The sequence below is a fragment of the Salmo salar genome, chromosome ssa02 (genome assembly GCF_905237065.1).
Source record: "Salmo salar chromosome ssa02, Ssal_v3.1, whole genome shotgun sequence".
Classification (NCBI taxonomy): domain Eukaryota; kingdom Metazoa; phylum Chordata; class Actinopteri; order Salmoniformes; family Salmonidae; genus Salmo; species Salmo salar.
Genome location: NC_059443.1, coordinates 58752738 through 58779636, shown reverse-complemented (window position 1 = coordinate 58779636; position 26899 = coordinate 58752738). Strand labels below are relative to the sequence as shown.

At 44.0% G+C, this 26899-nt stretch overlaps 1 protein-coding gene across 14 annotated transcripts in view; it reads right to left on the bottom strand.

The window, feature by feature from the left end:
* The window catches only part of LOC106587011 (myosin-10), a 95133-nt gene that overhangs the window by 13032 nt on the left and 55202 nt on the right, over positions 1-26899 (bottom strand). For all 14 annotated transcript variants that reach the window (XR_001324341.2, XM_014174807.2, XM_014174832.2 and 11 more), the window contains 18 exons: positions 26160-26274; positions 18833-19026; positions 18464-18585; positions 18254-18323; positions 17930-18090; positions 17452-17560; positions 17157-17288; positions 11852-12058; positions 11495-11632; positions 10485-10608; positions 9758-9929; positions 5738-5950; positions 5309-5453; positions 4296-4502; positions 4059-4163; positions 3653-3805; positions 767-1015; positions 316-528 (listed from right to left, as the gene is read on the bottom strand). Coding sequence is in view for 13 of the 14 variants with exons in the window: in XM_014174807.2 (XP_014030282.1) it covers positions 316-528; positions 767-1015; positions 3653-3805; positions 4059-4163; positions 4296-4502; positions 5309-5453; positions 5738-5950; positions 9758-9929; positions 10485-10608; positions 11495-11632; positions 11852-12058; positions 17157-17288; positions 17452-17560; positions 17930-18090; positions 18254-18323; positions 18464-18585; positions 18833-19026; positions 26160-26274 (2829 nt within the window). In the remaining variant the exon portion in view is untranslated. The remainder of the gene's footprint in view (positions 1-315; positions 529-766; positions 1016-3652; positions 3806-4058; positions 4164-4295; positions 4503-5308; positions 5454-5737; positions 5951-9757; positions 9930-10484; positions 10609-11494; positions 11633-11851; positions 12059-17156; positions 17289-17451; positions 17561-17929; positions 18091-18253; positions 18324-18463; positions 18586-18832; positions 19027-26159; positions 26275-26899) is intronic.

The following is a 26899-nucleotide window of genomic DNA, read 5'->3' as shown; positions in this document are numbered from 1 at the left end:
TTCTCACTCAAAGCAAAATTCTGAGGTTGGTGGACAGAGTTATTTCAAAATGAAGTCATTTACAGAAAGCTTCTGTATGTAAGGTGTGTAAGGTCTCCAACAACTTTTAGGAACCACCACCAGCTCCTGTAACACAGGCAATCTCACTCATTCTGTGGTGGGTGGATTGGTGGCCATATTGGAAGAAACATACCAAAACCTGTACATTTTGCTTCTATCAATCCTCATTGGATGAGCCAAGCCAAGGCATAGGATTGGGTTGTATAAGGTATTTGAGAACCTTCAGCTCCTGTATGGGGGGTTTAAACTACGTACGCTCTTGCCCACGTCGTCCTTGGAGCTCATCAGGTCCTCCATCTCAGTCCTCAGCTGCTTGTTGAGCCTCTCAAACTCCTCCTTGGCCTCCAAGGCCTCGTCCAGAGCCCGGGCCATTGACAGAGCCTTGGTCTCCTTCTCCCTGGCCTCAGCCTCGGCCTTGTCACGCTCCTCTGCATAGCGGGCAGAGATGGTCTTCTCCTCAGCCAGGAGCTAACATAGAGGGAGAAGATAGTGATGAAGAAGGATGGCAAGCAATGTCTTACTGGTAAGTTATGTTAACGAAGGCAATCATTGGAATCAAGAAATCACAAAAACTCAGCCATTTCTTCATTGATGGCAGGTCTACTTTTATTTTGCAGAGAGGGGAGAAGGAGATAAGCAAAGGTGAGAGGGAGAAAAGGAAGCGAGATAGAGGAAAGGATAGAGACAAATCGAGACGATACGATACCTGGTCGAACTTCTTCTGCTTCTTCTCCAGGTTGGAGACGATGGTCCTCTGGTGGTCCAGGTCCACCATGAGGTCGTCCAGCTCCTGCTGCAGGCGGGTCTTGGTCTTCTCCATCTTGTCGAAGGCGGAGGCTTTCTCCTCCAGCCGCTGGCTGGTCAACTCCATGTCCTTCTGTAGCTTCCTCTTCACCTCCTCCAGAGACTCCAGGGTCCCCACGTCCTCATCCAGCTTCTTCCTAGACTCAAACAGCTAGATGGAGAAGACAATGGTTTTCATATTATATTTTTTCTGTGGTTGTTACATGAGGAAATAAGATTCACAGCTTTGTGAGTGAGCATTTGATATACAGAAAATGACAGTGGTCTTTAAAAAAAAACACATTACTGATCTTAGTGTTGGGGAAGCTACTATGAAAATATATTTTACCAAGCTACCAATTAATTCATACTGAAAGAAGTTGAGCTACTTTAAAGCTACCCTTAATAAAAATATAGTTTACTTAACTAAAGTGACTTTAAAAAAGTACAGTGCCTTGCAAAAGTATTCACCCCCTTTTTAAAAAAGTACAGTGCCTTGCAAAAGTATTCACCCCCTTTTTAAAAAAGTACAGTGCCTTGCAAAAGTATTCACCCCCTTTGGTGTTTTTCCTATTTTGTTGCATTACAACCTGTAATTTAAATGGATTTTTATTTGGATTCCTTGTAATTGACATACACAAAATAGTCCAAATTGGTGAAGTGAAATGAAAAACATAACTTGTTTAAAAATGTATTTATCTTTTATTAAAAAAGGAAATGTGGTGCGTGCCTATGTATTGCCCACCTTTGCTATGAAGCCCCTAAATAAGATCTGGTGCAACCAATTACCTTCAGTAGTCACATATTTAGTTAAATAAAGTCCACCTGTGTGCAATCTAAGTGTCACATGATCTTAGTATATATACACCTGTTCTGAAAGGCCCCAGAGTCTGCAACACCACTATGCAAGGGGCACCACCAAGCAAGCGGCACCATGAAGACCAAGGAGCTCTCCAAACAGGTCAGGGACAAAGTTGTGGAGAAGTACCAATTAGGGTAGGGTTATAAAAAATATCAGAAACTTTGAACATCCCACGGAGCACTATTAAATCCATTATTAAAAAATAGAAAGAATATGGCACCACAACAAACCTGCCACCCACCAAAACTCACAGACCAGGCAAGGAGGGCATTAATCAGAGAGGCAACAAAGATACCAAAGATAACTCTGAAGGAGCTGCAAAGCTCCACAGCGGAAATTGGAGTATGTGTCCATAGGACCACTTTAAGCCGTACACTCCACAGAGCTGGGCTTTAAGCAATGGCGCTTTTCTGACCACTCTTCTGTAAAGAAAAAAATAAGCAAACACATTTGGTGTTCGCCAAAAGGCATGTGGGAGACTCCCCAAATATGGAAGAAGGTACTCTAGTCAGATGAGACTAAAATGTAGCTTTTTGGCCATCAAGGAAAACACCATCCCAACAGTGAAGCATGGTGGTGGCAGCATCATGCTGTAGGGATATATTTTTCATCGGCAGGGACTGGGAAACTGGTCAGAATTGGAACGGCAAAGCTCCTCATTTCACTTCACCCCAAACATCAATCCTATTGAGAATCTGTGGTATGACTTAAAGATTGCTGTACACCAGCAGGAACCCATCCAACTTGAAGGAGCTGGAGCAGTTTTGCCTTGAAGAATGGGCAAAAATCCAAGTGGCTAGATGTGCCAAGCTTATAGAGACATATCCCAAGAGACTTGCAGCTGTAATTGCTGCAAAAGGTGGCTCTACAAAGTATTGACTTTGGGGGGGTGAATAGTTATGCACGCTCAAGTTTTGTGTTTTTTTGTCTAATTTCTTGTTTGTTTCACAATAAAAAATATTTTGCATCTTCAAAGTGGTAGGCATGTTGTGTAAATCAAATGATACAAACCCCTAAAAAATCTATTTTAATTCCAGGTTGTAAGGCAACAAAATAGGAAAAATGCCAAGGGGGTGAATACTTTCGCAAGGCACTGTAGTTCACTATGTGAAGGAACATTTTATGTTTGTACTTTTCTAATAACCAATTCGACTGAGTTCATCGTTCAGTGACTGATTGATCGTGCCTGGGAGGAACCCTCACTATCAGTATCTGCAATTTGGCAGTACGCCCAGAACATTGTTTTGAGAACGGATATCTCAGTTTCAAGGTCTCACTCAGCTTGGAGAGAAGAAGCCTCGTGAGGTATTGGTCTGTCACATGCATGAACCAAACATTAATGATGAATTCATTATGAATAAGCTAAATCAAGCAAATATAACTTGTCTGTGTAAGCAGTATATAAGAGATCTAACGGGACTGCCCAGACAGAGCTCACTTCAGACCGGTAATTTAGTTTGACTGTGACCTATCCAGCTTGCTGTTAATAAAGAATGATTCATTTAAGATTGACTTCAGGTGTCCCTGGTGGTAATTTCCATAACAACTACATCCAAACTACTTTTTGCAAGAATAGATCACTTTGGGGTCATATGTTAACAGAATGTGTTATTTAGCCTATTAAACAAAAATGATGTTCCAAGAGAGAATTAGGCAGGTCTGATGCTGAAAAATAAAAACATGTATTGCCTAACTACTGACAACACTTCCTAGATTTGAATTTAGTTCAACTACCACCAAGCTACTGCAAAATGTAGTTAAATTACTAGTAGAACTACATGTAGTTTACTTCTCCCCAACACTGTATTCAACTTATACCCAATATGTATTTCGTGAATAAGGAATCTAGCTACCACAACCTGTAGTAAATATCAATGGTGGGTGTTCACAGCTGGAAACCCTGTCCTATTGGCAGTGAAACATTAAGAATGCCAGTGGGGTCCATACCTGAGCCTGCAGCGTGGCCAGTTGTTTCTCCAGATTCCTGCGGGCCTCCTCGTCCTCCTCCTGCTGCTCCTGCAGGGTGCTCTTGTCCTCCTCCAGCTGACGGATACGAGAGCTCAGGTTCAGCTTCTGACGAGTCTCCTCCTGGAGCAGCTCCTACACACAATCACGCACACACACACACACAAAAGACGCAAAGACCCAACGGTAGTTAACCACCACTTACAATAAGACTCGTTGGATGGAGACAGTGATTTTTGCAGCAGATTGGCATTAGCTACAAGTGTTTCCAATAATGAAGCGTCATCAAAGGACATTTGCTTCCATAGCATATTATAATACCTCCAACTTTGATTTCAACTATTAGAGCATGTAATGGCTTGGTGACGTATAAGGAGTCTCTGCTCACCTGTGTGTCCTGTAACGCACTCTCCAGGCCGGCTGAATCCTTGGCCAGCTTGATTCCCTTCTTCTCAGCGTCCTCCAGCAGGGCGGAGACAGTGTCCAGCTCCGTCTACAGACAAAGGTCTATAAATATCTCTTCATATTCACATTAAAACATATTCACTCCCATTTTGAGAAACCAATTGACTTCAACACATAGTGATGACGACAGACAGAGTGGTCCGTTGACTTGCCCTCTAACCTGTAGTTTGTGTGTGCGGTCGGCCAGTTCTACTTTAGCCCTCTCTCCCTCGGTGGCTCGGGCCATGAACTCCTGCAGCTGAGCCTCCATCTTCTTCCTCTTGTGTTCTGACTCTGTCTTGGCCTGCTGAAGCCCCTTCACCTCGCTCACCAGCTCCTTGTTGTCACTCTCCAGGGTGCACTTGTTCTTCTCCAGGTTGGACTTGAACTGCAGCGGAAAGAGGGGAGAGAGGGGTTGTGGTATACATTGGGAAGATGAGAGAATTTTACAGAGGGTATGTTGGATAGGGCTGTCCTCTTGGCCTGCTTAGCAAATAAGTGATAGTGTAGTGTTACTACTGTATGAGATGACATTATGTTGAAGGTCTATTTTCTCAGGTGGCGACCAATGATTTATATACATTAGATGACTGATAGGGGGTGCTGTGTTGAAGCCACCGTGCCTCCTTCTTGGGAGTGTAGAAAAATATTTTGGAAGCTATAGAAATGCATTTATTAATGTCTAAATTCGTTTTTGCCACATGTATTCTATTAGAAACACCTTAATGCCTACAATTACATTATATTGTGAGCTAAACATACATTCTTTTAATTAAAATAAAATATAAAAACACAGTATACTTTTATGAGATTACTAATGTTACTGTCCCCATGACAACACATACTTAAATACATGTCAATTTGTCCTTGTCTCATTTCATTTAAACACTGTAGAATTCCATTCATTCCCATGGAGGACTGCTCCTACTGGGGAGTCCCAATATGGCCAACCAGTGGCTTCAAAGCCTCTCAATGGCCAATACATAGCATCAGCAATCCAGGGTTTATATACATCGTTGGAGGAGATCCACCCTCTTGACCTGCTAAACATGTGTAGTGCTACTACTGTATAACAACGTTATGGTTGGCAGGTGTTATGTCTGATGGTGGACCTAGCCTCTAGGCCTGCTAAACATGTAATGAGACATGTTACTAGATGATTGACAGGTGTATTGTCTCTGATTATAGACCCACCCTCTTGGCCTGCTCCAAATTCTCAGACAGCTCCTCCAGGGCGGTGGAGTGTCTCTGTCTCATTTCCTGGACCTGAGACTCGTGGTTCTTGGTCTCCTCTTCGATGGCCTTCTTCAGCTCAGCCACCTCCTGCTCTCGCTTGGTCCTGAGAGGAGAGAAAGGACAGGAGAGAGGAGTTAGGAAGGGAGGTAGACCCATAAAAGACACCTTAATGAGGTGCTGTGTCTCTCCATAGCCCTCATGCAGATACACACGCAGATACTTTGCCAAACTATGACAGTGACACTTTTTCAGTGCGACCCTACACCGGTTCTTTATCCATTTCTAAAAGCACCAAAAATAAACATATTGGGACTACAGTAAACATATAAGCACATCAGCGCAGCAGAGAGCAGTACAGCTGAGCCTTGACAAGCAGTGTCCCAGTACCTGAGCTCCTGCTGGGCAGCGGTGGTATCCAGCGTGTCCTCCAGCTCAGTCTTCAGAGCCTCCAGCTCCTCACTGAGGTCCCGCTTGACTTTCTCTGCCTTGTTCCTGGACACCTTCTCTGACTCCAGGTCCTCCTGCAGCTCTGACAGCTGGGCCTGCAGCTCCCGCACAGCTTTCAGAGCGTTGTTCTTCTGGGCCGCCTCGTCATCACCCCTGGTACACACGCACACACAACAAACCAATCAATTCCAAAATCAATTCCAAACAGCAACATATAAATCATTAGATTAGCTAGCTAATGCCAGGATACATTCCATTTCAATGAAGAGGTGAGAAATCATGTTAACTGTGGGGCATTCATCTGAGCAGTACTTTTATAGTACCAGAGATGTCCAAATGTTAGGAACATTTTGGGTAAAACCATGGAACACAAAACTGGTACATGAAATCACTGCATATTCTCTAAATCTCCCAAAAAGGCTGATCATTTCAAAATCATACAGGCCCTAGCAAGTGAGACTGCAGGGTGGTGACAAAAACCCAGTGAACACAGGGTGGCAGTGTGATCGACCTTACAATGGGTGAGCTCATGGAGGACCAGTGTGTGTTTGTGTGTGTGTGTGTGTGTGTGTGTGCGATGCAGTGCCTTAGACCACTGCGCCACCTGGGAGGCGAGCTCATGAATATTTTCCACAAAATTAGGTCTGAATTGGCTTTGGATTACAAAGAATGTTAAATGAACAATCAAGCTAAATTGAGCTAATACTTGGATGCAAGTTGACACTCTTTCTCCTCCTTCCAAGAGACAGGTCTTTTTCAAGCCATATCTGGTAATGTTTTCCTTGAGTCCAGCAGCCCTGTTCAGAAGCTATTAAAAATAAACGTCTGTGAAGTACAAACAGATTCTGTGACCAATTCCCTCTGAGGTGTGAGACGATCCGTCGTGGCTGCCATGCCCAAGCTGAGATTCCTTTTCCTTTCCGTCGGAAAATTCAGTGAGAGACTTGGATGGAGCACATCATCAATCTCTATCAATCTGCCTCAGAGTGTGCGTGTGTATTAAATGTCTCTAGTGAGGGTGATAGCCAGCATTCCAGCACGCACTGCACTAAGGAAGGCATTAGTTTAGTTTAGAGTGAACCGATGCCACTGAACAACTAAGCAGCTGGACTGTGTGGCTGCTTTTAAATATTTAGTTCATAGCCAACATGAGGGTATGTGCCCATATGAAAAAATACTATAGTATTCTATGGTTAAATAATATTGTATTCACTGTAGTGTTTTTGCGGACTTTACTTTAGTGTACTGTAGTATTTACAATCTACTGCACTGTTGGAACTAGTAACATAAGCATTTTGTTGCACCTGCTATAAACCCTCCAAATCTGTATATACCATAGTCATTACTGTAGGGTTTTTGTGGACTGTAGTGATTTTGTGAACATTACTGATGTCACGTCCTGACCATAGAGAGCTCTTATTTTCTATGGTAGAGCAGGTCAGGGCGTGACTGGGGGGTTTATCTAGTTTATTTATTTCTATGTTGTGTTCTAGTTTCTTTTTTCTATGTTGGGTTTTTTGAATGATTCCCAATTAGAGGCAGCTGGTCATCGTTGTCTCTAATTGGGGATCATATTTAAGTAGTTGTTTTTCCCACCTGTGTTTGTGGGAGAATATTTTGAGTTAGTGCATGTTGCACCTCTGTCGTCACGATTTGTTGCTTGTTATTAGTTTATTGTTTGTCTCGTTAAGTTTCACATTCAAATAAAAGATGTGGAACGATACTCACGCTGCGCCTTGGTCTCCATCTTACGACGAACGTGACAACTGAAGTGTTTTTGTGGTCTGTAGTATACTGTAGTATTTACTATAGTATTCTATAGTATACTACACAATTCTATACTAAGTTCTACACACGATCGAGGAATTTTACAGTGTGTAGTATAGTATTCTACAGTATACTACACAATTCTATACTAAGTACTGTAGTATTCTATAGTAAACTGTGGTATTTTGTTGTGTGTGTGTGTGTGTGTGTGTGTGTGTGTGTGTGTGTGTGTGTGTGTGTGTGTGTGTGTGTGTGTGTGTGTGTGTGCCAGCTGAGTCTCAACTGCTTGGGCCCTGTAGAGTGGACTGTTGCTATGGGGACAGGCAATGGAAGTGGGAGTATATGTGTGGGTGCACATCTAGCCGGTATGGTTTACTGGACCACAGTAGTGGCCGGGCAGGTTGGGCCGGTTGCCATAGGAACAGGCAACATGCGCGGTACAAGCTTGCATGGTGGGCAAAGCTTATCTATTCATCATCTATTGCCCTTAATGATCCAGGTAGCGTTCACATAGTACATCCTCCATTTCATTCGATTTCACCGTTTCAAAACATTTTCTCTTGTACAGTCGAGGCCAAAAGTTTTGAGAATGACACAAATATTAATTTTCACAGTCTACTGCCTCAGTTTGTATGATGGCAATTAGCATATACTCCAGAATGTTATGAAGAGTGATCAGATGAATTGCAATTAATTGCAAAGTCCCTCTTTGCCATGCAAATTAACTGAATCCCCCAAAAAACATTTCCGCTGCATTTCAGCCCTGCCACAAAAGGACCAGCTAACATCATGTCAGTGATTCTCTCGTTAACACAGGTGTGAGTGTTGACGAGGATAAGGCTGGAGATCACTCTGTCATGCTGATTGAGTTCGAATAACAGACTGGAAGCTTCAAAAGGAGGGTGGTGCTTGGAATCATTGTTCTTCCTCTGTCAATCATGGTTACCTGCAAGGAAACACGTGCCGTCATCATTGCTTTGCACAAAAAGGGCTTCACATATTGCTGCCAGTAAGATTGCCCCTAAATCAACCATTTATCGGATCATCAAGAACTTCAAGGAGAGCAGTTCAATTGTTGTGAAGGCTTCAGGGCGCCCAAGAAAGTCCAGCAAGCGCCAGGACCGTCTCCTAAAGTTGATTCAGCTGCGGGATCGGGGCACCACCAGTATAGAGCTTGCTCAGGAATGGCAGCAGGCAGGTGTGAGTGCATCTGCATGCACAGTGAGACGAAGACTTTTGGAGGATGGCCTGGTGTCAAGAAGGGCAGCAAAGAAGCCACTTCTCTCCAGGAAAAACATCAGGGACAGACTGATATTCTGCAAAAGGTACAGGGATTGGACTGCTGAGGACTGCGGTAAAGTCATTTTCTCTGATGAATCCCCTTTCCGATTGTTTGGGGCATCCGGATAAAAGCTTGTCCGGAGAAGACAAGGTGAGCGCTACCATCAGTCCTGTCTCATGCCAACAGTAAAGCATCCTGAGACCATTCATGTGTGGGGTTGCTTCTCAGCCAAGGGAGTGGGCTCACTCACAATTTTGCCTAAGAACTCAGCCATGAATAAAGAATGGTACCAACACATTCTCCAAGAGCAACTTCTCCCAACCATCCAGGAACAGTTTAGTGATGAACAATGCCTTTTCCAGTATGATGGAGCACCTTGCCATAAGGCAAAAGTGATAACTAAGTGGCTCGGGGAACAAAACATCGATATTTTGGGTCCAATGCCAGGAAACTCCCCAGACCTTAATCCCATTGAGAACTTGTGGTCAATCCTCAAGAGGCGGGTGGACAAACAAAAACCCACAAATTCTGACAAACTCCAAGCATTGATTATGCAAGAATGGGCTGTCATCAGTCAGGATGTGGCTCAGAAGTTAATTGACAGCATGCCAGGGTGGATTGCAGAGGTCTTGAAAAAGAAGGGTCAACACTGCAAATATTGACTCTTTGCATCAACTTCATGTCATTGTCAATAAAAGCCTTTGACACTTATGAAATGCTTGTAATTATACTTCAGTATTCCATAGTAACATCTGACTAAAATATCTAAAGACACTGAAGGAGCGAACTTTGTGGAAATTCATATTTGTGTCATTCTCAAACCTTTTGGTCACGACTGTATGGTGCAAACTGAACACAACCCATGAACGTTATTGAGAATCCATTTTGGGACTGGAGGGGGAGTATCTCACCTGGACAGAGCAGCCTGTAGCTCCTCCTCCTTCTTGGCCAGTTGGATCTTGAGCTCCTCTATCTGGGCCTGCAGCTCAGCTATCTGGTCCTGGAGGTCCGTGGTCTCAGCGTCTAGCTTCCTCTTGGCCTTCTCCAGCTCCTGGCGCGTCTTCTCCTCCTTCTTCAGGCGCTCTGTTGACACACACACACACACACACACACACACACACACACACACACACACACACACACACACACACACACACACACACACACACACACACACACACACACACACACACACACAAGGTGGAAGGGCAGCGGGGTTAACCAAACGATGAAAATAGATGTTGGCCCAGCACTCAAAAGTATCCACTCCAACATTCCACTTAAGCAGTAGTAACCAGATTCTTCCGCTTGGTAAACCATTAAGTCATTGTGGTGTTCGAACTGAAATGGAATTCCTATGCATACGCAGAATCACACTACCAGAGAAGTCTTAATCTTATCTAGTCTGTAGTCTCATCTTAATGTTATTATATACAGTTGAACGTCTGCCATATTGAGGGAGTTACAGTAAGTTCTACAACTAATCTTTCCTGGATTCCTTGCATCATCAAAAGGCTTTGGAGAAGAATGCCTGACGGGAAGGACCTTGGACCTTCTCCTCCAATGAAGGCAGAGAAAGAGAGCAAGGAAGAAAGAGAGCAAGGACCAATCGAGGAAGAGCCACAGTGAAGCCTTTACCTTCCAGGTCAACCATCATCACCTCCTGCTTGTTCTTGACCTTGCCCAGGTTCTTGGCCTTCTCCTCCTCCTCCGTCAGCTGGGAGGTCATCTCGGCCACACGGTCGTCCAGCAACTTCTTCTCCTGTTGGGTGGAGAGAGGAGAGGAAAGATGTTAAACCTCTCTACAGTTTTCTACAACAGGGGTCTGCAATGTGTGGCTTCAGAGCCACATGTGGTTCTTTAGCTTCCCCTTCATGGCATCTTCTAATAAATCATTTGTATCAGGTTAAGATCATCTTTTTTGTTGTTGTATTTTTCACCCCTTTTTTCTCCCCAATTTCATGGTATCCAATTGGTAGTAGTTACAGTCTTGTCTCATCGCTGCAACTCCCGTACGAACTCGGGAGAGGCGAAGGTCGAAAGCCATGCGTCCTCTGAAACACAACCCAACCCAACCCAACCCAACCAAGCCGCACTGCTTCTTGACACAATGCCCATCCAACCCGGAAGCCAGCCGCACCAACGTCTGGGAGGAAACACCGTACACCTGGCGACCTGGTCAGCGTGCACTGCACCCGGCCCGCCACAGGAGTCGCTAGTCCGCGATGAGACAAGGATATCCCTGCCAGCCAAACCCTCCCTAACCCGGACGACGCTGGGCCAATTGTGCGCCGCCCCATGGGTCTCCCGGTCACGACAGAGCCTGGACTCAAACCCAGAATCTCTAGTGGCACAGCTAGCACTGCGATGCAGTGCCTCAGACCACTGCGCCACTCGGGAGGCCCAGATTAAGATAATCTTAAACATCTCGACTATCCCTTGTACCCTTCAGGGCTCTATACAAGTCTAATCCCTAATTTATGTTTTCCGCTTCAATCAAATGCACAGGGTTCCGTATTCAGTGTTGGTGACAGGAGGGGACATTCTATAATGCCTATTCTGGTTTTGTTCGAGAAGACCTAGCAGACGGTCAGACGATGTGGAAGCAGAATGTATAAATTAGTCTTAAGTGTGCCCTCTTCTCTGACCTTGAGGAACTTGGAGTTCTGGTCCTCCAGCAGTAGAATGTCCTCCTCCATCTTCTTGATCTTGGCCTCGGCAGTCACCTTCTCCAGCTGCAGCTTCTGCCTGGCTGCCTCCTCCTCATCTAACTGCTCCTCTAGATCCTATGGATAGACAATGGACATACATACGTTCAACCAACAGAGACACTCAGTATCTTCAGCCCAAGGATATGTATTGCAATGCTGAAGTTATCAATAGTTTAGTTAGAATGAATCCCATCTTAACCAACATTAACTCATCAACTGATGGTGTGTGTGTGTGTGTGTCCATGCTGCATCCATATGTGCATATATGAGTTTCTGTCTCGCACTCTCTCTGACCTGGATGTGGGACTGCATCTTCTTCTTCTCGTTCTGCATGCTCTGGTTCCTCTCCTCCTCCTCCTCCACTCTGGACTCCAGGTCATGGAGGATCTCCTCCAGCTCCTGCTTCTTAGCAGCCAGGCGGGCCCTCATCTCCTCCGCCTCGGCAAACAGCTCCGTCTCCGCCTGCAACTGCTCTGCAAGGATGTTCTTTTCCTCTAGGAGCTTTGGGGGACACAGAGTATAGAGAGCAAAGTTTACCTACGCTTCTTTTCTAGATGTTATTCGATTAGAATGTTGAAATCTCCTCAAGTCCACAAAAAAGGTGCTATCTAGAACCAAAAAGGGTTCTTTGGCTGTCCCCATAGAAGAACCCTTTGAAGAACCCCTTTTGGTTCGAGGTAGAACCCTTTTGGGTTTCATGTAGAACCCTTTCCACTAGAGGTCGACCGATTACGATTTTTCAACACCGATACCGATTATTGGGGGACCAAAAGAAAAGCTGTTGCCGAGTAATCGGCCGATTATATATATATATATATATATATATATATATATATATATATATATATATACATACACTGCTCAAAAAAATAAAGGGAACACTTAAACAACACAATGTAACTCCAAGTCAAGTCACACTTCTGTGAAATCAAACTGTCCACTTAGGAAGCAACACTGATTGACAATAAATTTCACATGCTGTTGTGCAAATGGAATAGACAACAGGTGGAAATTATATGCAATTAGCAAGACACCCCCAATAAAGGAGTGGTTCTGCAGGTGGGCACTTCTCAGTTCCTATGCTTCCTGGCTGATGTTTTGGTCACTTTTGAATGCTGGTGGTGCTTTCACTCTAGTGGTAGCATGAGACGGAGTCTACAACCCACACAAGTGGCTCAGGTAGTGCAGCTCATCCAGGATGGCACATCAATGCGAGCTGTGGCAAGAAGGTTTGCTGTGTCTGTCAGCGTAGTGTCCAGAGCATGGAGGCGCTACCAGGAGACAGGCCAGTACATCAGGAGACGTGGAGGAGGCCGTAGGAGGGCAACAACCCAGCAGCAGGACCGCTACCTCCGCCTTTGTGCAAGGAGGAGCAGGAGAAGCACTGCCAGAGCCCTGCAAAATGACCTCCAGCAGGCCACAAATGTGCATGTGTCTGCTCAAACGGTCAGAAACAGACTCCATGAGGGTGGTATGAGGGCCCGACGTGGGTGGGGGTTGTGCTTACAGCCCAACACTGTGCAGGACGTTTGGCATTTGCCAGAGAACACCAAAATTGGCAAATTCGCCACTGGCGCCCTGTGCTCTTCACAGATGAAAGCAGGTTCACACTGAGCACGTTACAGAGTTGACAGAGTCTGGAGATGCCGTGGAGAACGTTCTGCTGCCTGCAACATCCTCCAGCATGACCGGTTTGGCGGTGGGTCAGTCATGGTGTGGGGTGGCATTTCTTTGGGGGGCCGCACAGCCCTCCATGTGCTCGCCAGAGGTAGCCTGACTGCCATTAGGTACCGAGATGAGATCCTCAGACCCCTTGTGAGACCATATGCTGGTGCGGTTGGCCCTGGGTTCCTCCTAATGCAAGACAATGCTAGACCTCATGTGGCTGGAGTGTGTCAGCAGTTCCTGCAAGAGGAAGGCATTGATGCTATGGACTGGCCCGCCCATTCCCCAGACCTGAATCCAATTGAGCACATCTGGGACATCATGTCTCGCTCCATCCACCAACGCCACGTTGCACCACAGACTGTCCAGGAGTTGGCGGATGCTTTAGTCCAGGTCTGGGAGGAGATCCCTCAGGAGACCATCCGCCACCTCATCAGGAGCATGCCCAGGCGTTGTAGGGAGGTCATACAGGCACGTGGAGGCCACACACACTACTGAGCCTCATTTTGACTTGTTTTAAGGACATTACATCAAAGTTGGATCAGCCTGTAGTGTGGTTTTCCACTTTAATTTTGAGTGTGACTCCAAATCCAGACCTCCATGGGTTGATAAATTGGATTTCCATTGATTATTTTTGAGTGATTTTGTTGTCAGCACATTCAACTATGTAAAGAAAAAAGTATTTAATAAGATGATTTCTTTCATTCAGATCTAGGATGTGTTGTTTAAGTGTTCCCTTTATTTTTTTGAGCAGTATATATATATATAAAATAATGACAATTACAACAATACTGACTGAACACTTTTATTTTAACTTAATATAATACATAAATAAAAATCTATTTAGTCTCAAATCAATAATGAAACATGTTCAATTTGGTTTAAATAATGCAAACACACAGTGTTGGAGAGGAAAGTAAAAGTGCAATATGTGCCATGTAAAAAAAGCTCATGTTTAAGTTCCTTGCTCAGAACATGAGCACATACGAAAGCTGGTGGTTCCTTTTAACACGAGTCTTCAATATTCCCAGTTAACCTCTCTGGGGTATGTGGCACGGTAGCGTCCCACTCGCCAACAGCCAGTGAAATAGCAGAGCGCCAAATTCAAAACAACAAAAATCTCATAATTCAAATTTCTCAAACATTACATTTACATTTTAGCAGACGCTCTTATCCAGAAGGACTTAGAGTAAGTAGTGAATGCATACATTTCATACACTTTTTTTCTCCGTACTGGTCCCCCGTGGGAATCGAACCCACAACCCTGGCGTTGCAAACACCATGCTCTACCAACTGAGCCACACGGGACCACAAAACATACATGTACTATACACCATTTTAAAGATAAGATTCTCGTTAATCCAACCAGTGTCCCGATTCCAAAAAGGCTTTACGGCGAAAGCATACCATTAGATTATGTTAGGACAGCACCTAGACAAGAAAAACCACAGCCATTTTCCAAGCAAGGAGAGGCGTCACAAAAAAACTGAAATACAGCTAAAATTAATCACTAACCTTTGATGAACTTCATCAGATGGCACTCATAGGACTTCATGTTACACAATACATGTATGTTTTGCTCGATAAAGTTCATATTTATATCCAAAAACCCCATTTTACATTGGCGTGTAATGTTCAGAAATGTTTTGCCTCCAAAACTTCCGGTGAATGAGCACATCAATTTACAGAAGTACTCATCATAAACGTTGATAAAATACACAACTTATGCACAGAATTAAAGATAAACTTCTCCTTAATGCAACCGCTGTGTCAGATTTCAAAAAAGCTTTACGGCAAAAGCACACTTTGCAATAATCTGAGTACAGCGCTCAGTCACCAAAATAAGCCATACAGATACCCGCCATGTTGTGGAGTCAACAGAAGTCAGAAATAGCATTATAAATATTCACTTACCTTTGATGATCTTCATCGGAATGCACTCCCAGGAATCCCAGTTCCACAATAAATGTTCATTTTGTTCGATAAAGTCAATCTTTATGTCCAAATACCTCCATTTTGTTCACGCGTTAGGTTCACTATTCCAAATGCAGAAGGCGCGCGCACTAAAGTCCAGACGAAAAGTCAAAAAAGTTCTATTACAGTTTGTAGAAACATGTCAAACGATGTGTAGAATCAATCTTTAGGATGTTTTTATAATAAATCTTCAAAAAATATTCCAACCGGACAATTCCTTGGTCTTCATAAAGGAAAGAGAACTGAGCTCGTGCTCATGGCCGCGCGCGTAACTAAAATAATGGCCGACTGCCAGACACCTGACTCAAACAGCTCTTATTCGCTCCCCATTCACAGTAGAAGCCTGAAACAATGTTCTAAAGACTGTTGACATCTAGTGGAAGCCTTAGGAAGTGAAATATGACCCCATTTACACTGTATATTGGATAGGCAATCACTTGAAAAACTACAAGCCTCAGATTTCCCACTTCCTGGTAGGATTTTTTCTCAGGTTTTTGCCTGCCATATGAGTTCTTTTATACTCACAGACATCATTCAAACAGTTTCAGAAACTTCAGAGTGTTTTCTATCCAAATCTACTAATTATATGCATATTCTAGCTTTTGGGCCTGAGTAGCAGGCAGTTTACTCTGGGCACGCTTTTCATCCGGACGTGAAAATACTGCCCCCTACCAGGATGAAGTTAAGAAGTTTTAGGTTTTAGTTATTATAGGAATTATAGGACTATTTGTCTCTATACCATTTGTATTTAATTTACCTTTGACTATTGGATGTTCTTATAGGCACTATAGTATTTCCAGCCTAATCTCGGGAGTTGATAGGCTTGAGGTCATAAACAGCGCTGTGCTTCAAGCATTGCTAAGAGCTGCTGGCAAACGCAGGAAAGTGCTGTTTGAATAAATGCTTACGAGCCTGCTGCTGCCTACCACCGCTCAGTCAGACTGCTCTATCAAATATCAAATCATAGACTTAATTATAATATAATAAACACACAGAAATACAAGCCTTAAGTCATTAATATGATCGAATCCGGAAACTATAATTTAGAAAACAAAACGTTCATTCTTTCAGTGAAATACGGAACCGTTACGTATATATCAAACGGGTGGCATCCATAAGTCTAAATATTGCTGTTACCTTGCACAACCTTCAATGTTATGTCATAATTATGTAAAATTCTGGCAAATTAATTACGGTCTTTGTTAGGAAGAAATGGTCTTCACACAGTTTGCAACGAGCCAGTCGGCCCAAACTGCTGCATATACCGTGACTCTGCTTGCACAGAACGCAAGAGAAGTGACACAATTTCCATAGTTAATATTGCCTGCTAACATGAAATTCTTTTAACTAAATATGCAGGTTTAAAAAATATACTTGTGTATTAATTTTAAGAAAGGCATTGATGTTTATGGTTAGGTACATTGGTGCAACGACAGTGCTTTTTTGATTGATTGTTTTTTATAAGATAAGTTTAATGCTAGCTAGCAACTTACCTTGGCTCCTTGCTGCACTCGCGTAACAGTTGTCAGCCTGCCACGCAGTCTCCTCGTGGAGTGCAATGTAATCGGCCATAATCGGCACAAAAAAATATCGCAGATTACCGATTGTTATGACAACTTGAAATCGGCCCCAATTAATCGGTCATGCCGATTAATCGGTCGACCTCTACTTTCCACAGAGGGTTCTACATGGAACCCAAAAGAGTTCTACTTGGAACCAAAAATGGTTCTCCTATGGGGACAACAGCAGAACCCTTTTAAGAGTGTACTACTCAACTTTCAAACCCAGTGGCCGGACTAGTACTACACAGCATGAACTATGGAAGCCAACGACATTAACAATGGCTGGAGTAAGTTCATATGTTGTTTTATCTTCAGCAGTGCATATTTCAGAAGAATAGCAACATTGAGATATAGAACCATAGTAAGGGGATCAGGTAGAGCTCCAGGTAGTAACTCACCTGTTGGTGTTTCCTCTCCATCTCCACCAGCTCTCCCTCCACCTTGCTCTGTCTCTCCTTCACCTTGACCAGCTCCTCGTCTTTGGCCTGCATCTCCTCCTCCTGCCGGGTCACCTGGAGCAGAGGTTTCACCTGGAAGAGAAAAGGCAGGAGGGTCCCATCAAGGTCAGGGGAGGGAGGGAGGGAAGGAAGAAAGGAATAGGATAAGGTGTAGAGAAATGGTCATATGCATCCTGTTAACAGTGGGCGTAGATGTGGTCTCACCGCACGCTCCATCAGTAAAACCCCCACTCACCTTGGTGAAGAGTCTCCACCACTGCCAGTGGCGCAGCTTGAGGTAGGCAGCACAGTTCCTCTGGAGGACCTTCAGAGCACTCAGCTGCTGCTGCTTCTTAGCAAACGCCCTGAGGAGAGACATAATTAAGAGACTGATATCACAAACAGCTTTACTTTAGCTACTTAACTTGGCCACAGCTGTATCTCAAAACATAACACATACAGTATCATTTTGACTTTATACAGTTTTAGCAACTTCATAACTTATCTGTACTTATGCCCCATTTGTGAGTTGCATTGAAGTCAAAGGGCATGAACATGCCTCAGTAATGAGGTGGACATTTAAACCTACTTGACTGAGTGATAGGGGACAGACAGTGGGGCTGCTGAGTCATGGTACTTATTATGTAAAGTGATTTGAAGCCTGGAAGTCTGGAAAGTCTGGCTATATAAATATTAATTAAGTTATAAATCAATGATTAATCCTAATGACTCACTTGCGTGCCAGGTAGCCTCGGCAGACAGACTGGAAGTAGATGATGATGTCAGTGATCTTCAGGTCTCTCTCCTCCTCCAGGTGGGCCAGGACTCCGGTCCTGAAGAAGATCTTACTCTGGCCGATACGGAACAGGTTGGAGTCCAGTTCCAACGCTCGGATCTGTTACAATACACAGGAGAATACGAGTAAATGAGGAAAGTCAGCATGCAAATCAGATCTTTTTTAAACAGGGTGGTGCATTGACACAACTCATATTTTCATGAGTTTCAACACTTTTGCTCATTGTGTTAGTTAATTAATAGATAACTTTGGAAGCCTTTACCATCCTCTCACAGGCCTGTTTCCCGTCCATGAAGCCCTTGGGGATGGCATTAGGGGTCAGGATCTCGTACCTGGGATAAATAGAGAGGTATTAGGAGTCAACACACTGGCATATACCCAGAGATCACTGTAAGTGAGGGCCGTCTAGTCTGCTCACAGTGAAGACAAAGAACACAAGCACAATAGTTATGTGTCCTGTTTCCGTGGTTACCTCTGTCTGAACTCCTGGAAGACAATGCGGTTGGGGAAGCCCTGTCTGCAGATACGGATTCCCTCCAGAACTCCATTACACCTCAGCTGGTCCAGAACCAGATGGGGCTCCAGCTTACCAGCCTGACATTGGAGAGAGATGAAGTGAAGTGTTATAAATAAATTGTTCAAAAATCTGGTACAGGTGTACAAGCAAAGACTATTACCTATTAACCTTGTGTCTACAGAAGGTCTAGCAATATATACTCAGAGAAAACCCTGAAATTAAGAGATCAATTCAAGTCTCACCCCTTCTGTTGGCTATAGTATAGAACAGGTGGCCTGGTATAGTTAGACTGACATGTAAAGTATGACAGGATATACTACTCACCTTCTTCTCGTGGTTGGGGATAATACAGCGGACGAAGTTGGGGTTGGTGTTCCTCAAGGTGGCCATGAGCTTGGTGAGGGACTCCTTGTAGAGCTGGCCCACCGTGCGGAACATGCCCTTCTTGGTCTTGTAGGTGGCTCCGAACGTCGTCTCCGCCATGCCCGCCACCTGGTCCAGGCCCACGATGCGGTCCACTGGCGAGGAGAGAGAGGGAAGGAAAGGGGTTAAAAGAGAGGGGGGGGGGGGGGGACTTGGAGAGAGGTGTTGGGAGATAGATGACAGACAGACAGACAGACAGACAGACAGACAGACAGACAGACAGACAGACAGACAGACAGACAGACAGACAGACAGACAGACAGACAGGATGCTGGGAGTAGCAGCAGCCAGCAATGTGTGTCAGCTGCAGGTGTAGATAGATGAGGACCTCTAGGTATGACTGGCAGCCTCTGTGGATTTGTGGGGATGGGGCAAGGACAGGGCTAGAGGATCACCTAAAACTGTAGTCCCGGACAAGCACAACTGATTCAACACGTCAAGTAATCATCAAGCCCTCGATGAGTTGAATCAGGCGTTTTTATCCGGGGCTACCCCAACAATGTGTGCTGTTGGGGGTACTGGAGGACTGGAGTTGGGAACCACTGCTATACAGTATACCGTCTTGGTTCCAGGGTCTGTATTCTTAAACGTTCTTCAGGCTAGGTTCAGCTGATGAAGGGTGGGATGGTTGCTAGCGGTAAAAACAGGTCTTCTTGAGCACTATGTTCCCACACTACTCCTTCCAGCAGTCATTCAAAGTGACAACCTTTTAGGATAAGTACAAATTAAAGGCCTATTCTTTGGTATGAAACTAAAGGCATTTCACAGCCTGGGACCTTTCCTACACATTGTCTTTTTTTCATCATATTAGCATAATCTGACAGTCAGTCACACAGGGCCATTTCATATCCGTAACTTCAGATTCACAACATGCCTTGTTTCATTTTGGTGTGACATTATGGCTGGGCTGGCGTGCTGCCAAGCGTCATATTTCCAACACGTGGCATAAAACAGTTTTGATACGAGGCATGCTGATGAATTAACAATTGTTTATCCAAGTGTCCATACAGGTAATCTATCAAAATCAAACCTTCAACTGTGTTATTAGGCTCCTAGGGTTTCAGGCAGACAGAACTCCAGGAATGTCCTACAAAGTTCCAGACTTTCAGTTTTTAGTCTGTAAATATTGTACCACTGTCACACCTGCTGTGTATCAACGTCTATAGTACTGTAGAATCGGGCCAAGAGAAATGCCAAATACTACATGTGGTTCCAATTCTCTGCTACTTTAAAAAAATAAAATGGGGAAATGAATGCCATTAATCTTTCATCAGTCAAGCCTCAATTCTTTAATTCCCTTTTCGCTTAAATATATGCCTTGGAAAGGGAATAAAACCCGGAAAGGAGAATAGGCTTTGGTTCGGAATACTGAATAACCAGTGCTGTTAACCTTTCCACCATACTGTAAGGAAGCGGTCGAAATGTACACTATTGTTACCCTGAGGGAAATGGGGGAGGGGCATGCTTTTTAAATTTCAGTCAGGGGGAGAGTTTTGTATTTTTTTCATTTAGTCCGGGGGAGGATCATGTCATTTGGAATTGATTAAATGTCATACACTCATAGAAAAAGGGGTTCTTTGGCTGTCCCCATAGGAGAACCCTTTGAAGAACCCTTTTTGGTTCCAGGCAGAACCCTTATGAGTTCAATGTAGAACCATTTACACAGAGGGTTCTACAAGGAACCAAAAAGAGTTCTACCTGGAACCAAAAAGGATTCTACCTGGAACCAAAAAGGGTTCTACCTGGAACCAAAAAGGTTTATTCTATGGGGACAGTCGAAGAACACTTTTTTCTAAGAGTGTATTGCTCAGTGTTTGAGAATGAGTTGTTTATTATATCTGGATGTGTGCCTGATGATGCCCCTCATCCCTGATTCTCTGCTGGGCGCGCAATATCAAGTGCCACTACTGTGGTATCAATAAAAGGATCCTTAGACTATAGGCCTAGGCTATATGACAAGGCAACCTTATACTTCTAAAAAAATGTACTTCCTTCCCAAGTTTTTGTGCTGCTGGGATGGTGTAAAAATAGGCTACACTCTCAATCAATCAGTCAAATTGATTTATAAAGCCCTTTTTACGTCAGCAGATGTCACAAAGTGCTTATACAGAAACACAGCCTTAAACCCCAAACTGCAAGCAATGCAGATGTAGAAGCACGATGGCTAAGAAAAACTCCCTAGGAAGGCAGGAACCGAGGAAGAAACCTAGAGAGGAACCAGGCTCTGAGGGATGGCCAGTCCTCTTCTGGCTGTGCCGGGTGGAGATTATAAGAGTACATTGCCATTAAGGCCAGATTGTTCTTCAAGCTGTTCAAATGTTCAGATGACCAGCAGGGTCATATAATAATAGTGGTTATAGAGGGTGCAACAGGTCAGCACCTCAGGTGTAAATGTCAGTTGGCTTTTCATAGCCGAGCATTCAGAGGTCGAGACAGCAGGTGCGGTAGAGAGAGTGAGTGTGAGTGAGAGAGAGCGAGGGAGGGAGGGAGGGAGAGTTGAGTTACACACAGCAATTGATAGGCTGTCCCAATCATGAGCCCTGGCCTACCCTGCTCTTGTTGATGTAGGCCTAAAGTCTTTTGTGCAGCCTAACCAATGGTTGTGCTGTGTACGGTGGCACTTCAGGAGGCAAGTCAAAGACTTCGTCCGCCAAAATGCTATATTTGTGTGTGTGGACTAGCCCTACTGATGTCCTGTTCAGTTTGAGAGGACAAGCGTGAAGACGAGAAGGAGGACCAGGGGTAAGCTTGCTACTGCTATAATTGATTTTAATAAAAAACAATGTTTCGTTGCCCAAAATGATACTATTTATCAGAGTTACATACCTCACAATAAGCCATATTCAAGTAATTTACATAGCTTACATTACGATGAAGCGGAGGCTGCGGAGATTGACAGCTCATGGGTGCTGAAATGCTAATTCAAGAAGGCCTAATTCATTTAACCGATCTTCATTTTCATTTGACTTTAGGCTACTAACAAGAGGGATTTGTGTTGGAGCCTATTTCTTCCTAATCAAGAAATAAGAGGTAGGTCTACCTGTTTGACAGATGAAATTATAGTCTACTATCCATAGACTTTGTCAGCCATTTCCTTCAGTCACCATACACTCCTTAAATATCTCAGTGTCAGTGGAGGCTTGGTGTGTAAATTTAAAACCAGGGAGTGAATTGATGTGGCTTTTGTTAAAGAAAATGGCTAAAAGCATAGGGCTACCCCTTGCTAGGTTAATATTTTCCTTTTTTTTTTACCTGATTATATAAAGTGATCTATAACGCAATGTTTGTGCTAGAAACAAGTTGTAAAACGCAGGGGAAAGACGTGACTACGATGCATATAGGATATATTTGGTTTGTCTCTATGACATTCAGAGGCTACGCTACAACCTTCTATAGCCGAGGAGACAAAAAAATTGACTTCGCTTGGGACGTAATGTGTGATTCTGTCACTATTGTTGGGTTCTAGCTTGAAATATACTTAGACATGTTACCAGACTACAACTTATTGATTACTGTATATGTACAAGGAATGTATATGTTGGGGTCAATGGAGGAAAATGTATGGAAAATTACTGACTGAGACAAGAGGGAGTGCAGAAAGTGAACATTCTGTCAAACATGTTATTGTTACATCTCATGGCTCCTAAGGAGGGAGGCAAAGGGCAACAGTCTGGTTTCAGTCACTGAAAAGGTAGGACAGTCGTGGGTTAGGGAGGAGTGAGGAATTCGGCCCGAGGTCAGGTCAGATGAAATGAGAAGGAACAGTCCTATCCCACACACATATACTTCCACGCCCACGAAGGTTCCAGCATCAGGCAGGGCCATGACTACACCAATGAGAGGAACCAATTAAGTTACTGACTAGCAACAGAGGTGTATTGGCTGTCCAGATGTGCAAGTAGTTGACCCCGCCTAGTAGGAGGGTATAAATATACAGTTGAAGTCGGAGTCATTTGAGTCAATTGGAGGTGTACCTGTGTATGTATTTCAAGGCCTAACTTCAAACTCAGTGCCTCTTTGCTTGACATCATGGGAAAATCAAAAGAAATCCGCCAAGACCTCCGCCCAAACAAATGGTAGCCCTCCACAAGACTGCTTCATCCTTGGGAGCAATTTCCAAATGCCTGAAGCTACCACGTTCATCTTTACAAACAATAGTACACAAGATTAAACACAATGGGACCACGCAGCCGTCATACCGCTCAGGAAGGATACTCGTTCTGTCTCCTAGAGATGAACGTACTTTGATCCGAAAAGTGCAAATCAATCCCAGAACAACAGCACAGGACCTTGTGAAGATGCTGTAGGAAACAGGTACAAAAGTATCTATATCCACAGTAAAACGAGTCCTATATTGACATAACCTGAAATGCCGTTCAGCAAGGAAGAAGTCCCTGCTCCAAAACCGCCATAAAAAAGCCAGACTACGGTTTGCAACTGCACATGGGGACAAAGATTGTACTTTTTGGAAAAATGTCCTCTGGTCTGATGAAACAAAAATAAAACTGTTTGGCCATAATGACCATTGATATGTTTGGAGGAAAAAGGGGGATGCTTGCAAGCTGAAGAACACCATCCCAACTGTGAAACACGGGGGTGGCAGCATCACGTTGTGGTGGTGCTTTGCTGCCTTAGGGAGTTGTGCACTTCACAAAATAGATGGCATCATGAGGTAGGAAAATTATGTGGATATATTGAAGCAACATCTCAAGACATTAGTCAGGAAGTTAAAGCTTGGTTGCAAATGGGTCTTCCAAATGGACAATGACCCCAAGCATACTTCCAAAGTTGTGGCAAAATGGCTTAAGGACAACAAAGTCAAGGTATTGAAGTGGCCATCACAAAGCCCTGACCTCAATCCTATAGAAAATGTGTGGGCAGAACTGAAAAAGCGTGTGCGAGCAACGAGCAAGGAGGCCTACAAACCTGACTCAGTTACACCAGCTCTGTCAGGAGGAATGGGCCAAAATTCACCCAACTTATTGTGGGAAGCTTGTGGAAGGATACCGGAAACGTTTGACCCAAGTTAAACAATTTAAAGGCAATGCTACCAAATACTAATTGAGTGTATGTAAACTTCTGACCCACTTGAATGTGATGAAAGAAATAAAAGCTGAAATAAATCATTCTCTCTACTATTATTCTGACATTCCACATTCTTAAAATAAAGTGGTGATCCTAACTGACCTAAGACAAGGAATTTTTACAAGGATTAAATGTCAAGAATTGTGAAAAACTGAGTTTAAATGTATTTGGCTAAGGTGTATGTTCACTTCAGACTTCAACTGTATGTGCTTGTGCAAACATGTCTTTGTCTTTGCAGCTGTATGACCCAGTGGGTGAAAAAACTTGGTTTGAGCTTCTGCTTGTTCAGAACCTTCAGAACAGTTGGCGTTGTTGGCAGGATTCCCCACGATTTACAGTCGAACTAAAGAGTCAGAATCAGTGAAACAGGAGCAGGCACCAAAAACAAGGTAGGCACAGTTTCTACACCTGTTACCACTCATTCTGACATCTTAGGCTGAACGAATTATAGGATACAGACCTAGAAAGCCTAAGTTAATTCAGGTGTTCCATCGTGTTACGACCAGTTGTAAATATATGGTGTAGGGTAGGTTCTGTAAGGATAGGTCCCAAGTGGGGGTGTTCCTCTGCAAGATCCATAGAAATATAGGGTTATGGGTAGGTTCCGTAAGATTAGGTCCTGTGTGGAGCTAGTTCTCTGCAAGTTCCGTGGGTGACACTACAGTGTAAGGTAGGTTCCGTGTAGGATAGGTCCCTAGTGGGGGTGTTCCCCTGCGAGATCCATAGGCAGACCTATGGTGTAGGGTAGGTTCCGTGTAGGATAGGTCCCTAGTGGGGGTGTTCCCCTGCGAGATCCATAGGCAGACCTATGGTGTAGGGTAGGTTCCGTTAGGATAGGTCCCTAGTGGGGTGTTCCCCTGCGAGATCCATAAGTGGGACGAGATCCATAAGTCCCAGCCGCTGTGGCCGTGAGGACATAGGGTGTGTGTGTGTGTGGATAAAGTGTCATGCTTGAGTACTAGTACGGTAGGGTAGGTTGTAGAGAAGTAGTCCATGGAGAAGGACAAAGGAGGAATGAGGATTGTGATAGAAGGTTGCCTATAAGTTCTGGAGGAGAGCCTCATTCACAGTTAGAAAAGCAAAAAGATATTCAAATGTTTTTTTAACATGATTTGTGTGTCTAAGCAGTAGCAATAAGGACAATGTTTGGTTTATGCCCTATTAGGGTAGCGAACCGTGACAGATTGTGTGGAAATAGGAAGATAACTGTGAAGAATTTTGGTTGTGTGTGTTGTCAACAACAGTGATATTTGAAGCGTGACACCTGTCTGTATAAGACATTAGGTCTCCCGTATTCTCAAGTAGTAAATTGGCAGACACTTCAGTATTGGTTCTAATACAAAGTAGGTCCCGTGACCAAATTATTAGGTACCTATACTGTAATTACTCTCCGGGAAGTGGAATAAATTGGTCTGAAAAGCCCGTATTATTGTTTTGTTGTATTTTCTACATGGTGTAATCATTAAATAATTTGAATTGTACAAAACAATAATACAGTCTTTTCAGACCAATTTAGTCTAAGTAGGCAGTATCTAATGCTAGCAGGAGTAGAGCATTACTGAAAGGTATTGCCATCCATTGGCCTAATGACTACTACAGTTGTACTGAGACATAGGCGACGACCAACAATGACATGCAGCCTAGAAGCGACGGGAGCCTCTGTATGGAGGTAGGCTTTACCATGCTGCACTGCTAAGCCATGGATCTACATCAGCATGTCATAACATAAAACATCATCTATCTCTATGGACAACACCATGCTGCGCTGGTAAGCATGGAACCTTCTACAGCTAGTCATAACATTCACCTGGAGGCTCATCAAGACTAGTGACATTGTTCTGTATCTCTACGATACAGAGAGACAGGGGGATAAAAACACCTGACAGAAGAGAAAATAAAAACAGAAAAAGGTCGAAAACATAAACAGAGGTTAGTAGGCTGAAGTCCGACTGATTACTATTAGTACCATGTTAGCTAAATAAGCAGCAAACATTGTACATTGACAATCCCTAACACAAATAGGCTTAAATTATGATGAATTAACCAATCTAACTAATAATAACTGTTAGTCATCAAGCAAGCGCTAACACAGTCCTTCTCTGTTAACCATGTGGACAGGACAGGGGCCGGGGCCATAACTTACCATCTTTCCAGAGCTCGGCCACAAACTTGTCAGTGGACTGGTTGAGCAGCGTGGCCACGTTGTCATTCAGGGGGTCCATGTTCTTCATCAGCCACTCATCTGCCTTGTAGTCCACCTGGAGAGGGGAGAGAGAGGAACCATCCAGGCCGTGAGAGATATTAGCAATAATAGCCCTTCAGGGATGAATACAGTTTATTGAACTGAACTGTCGGAGAGTGGTGATATACAACAAAATGACTGTTGAGGTTCCAAATTCATTTCACTAGGGGTGACATAAGACTCCAAATCATTCCAGAAAAGTGTGTTTAAAGACGACGTCGACATAATATTAAACAGATGTGGTTATGGTGTACCGCAGGACTGCCTGTACTGGAAAGGGCCTGGGTCTCTATTGCGCAACACTGACTGGACGCTAGAGAAACTAGCCAAACCTCCTCCCACGTATTTGATACATAAAACCAGGATGATACACCTGCGGGATTTGAATACCACAGAGGAGAAGTTGTGGGTCAAGAGCGATACAGCAGCCAGAGGTTGATGGGAACAGGATAGGGGCTAGTGACGGAACAGACAATGCCTCAGGACACATTATAACAGTGGCTTTCCAAAAGAACCTGGTGTGCCTCCAAGACCACTACAGGGGAAAACCTTGGAGAAATCAGAAGATCTGGAAGTGAGCCCTGCAGCTTGAAAGGACCTGGTGTGCCTCAAAGAAAACTGCAAGCCAAAGGCTCTGCGGT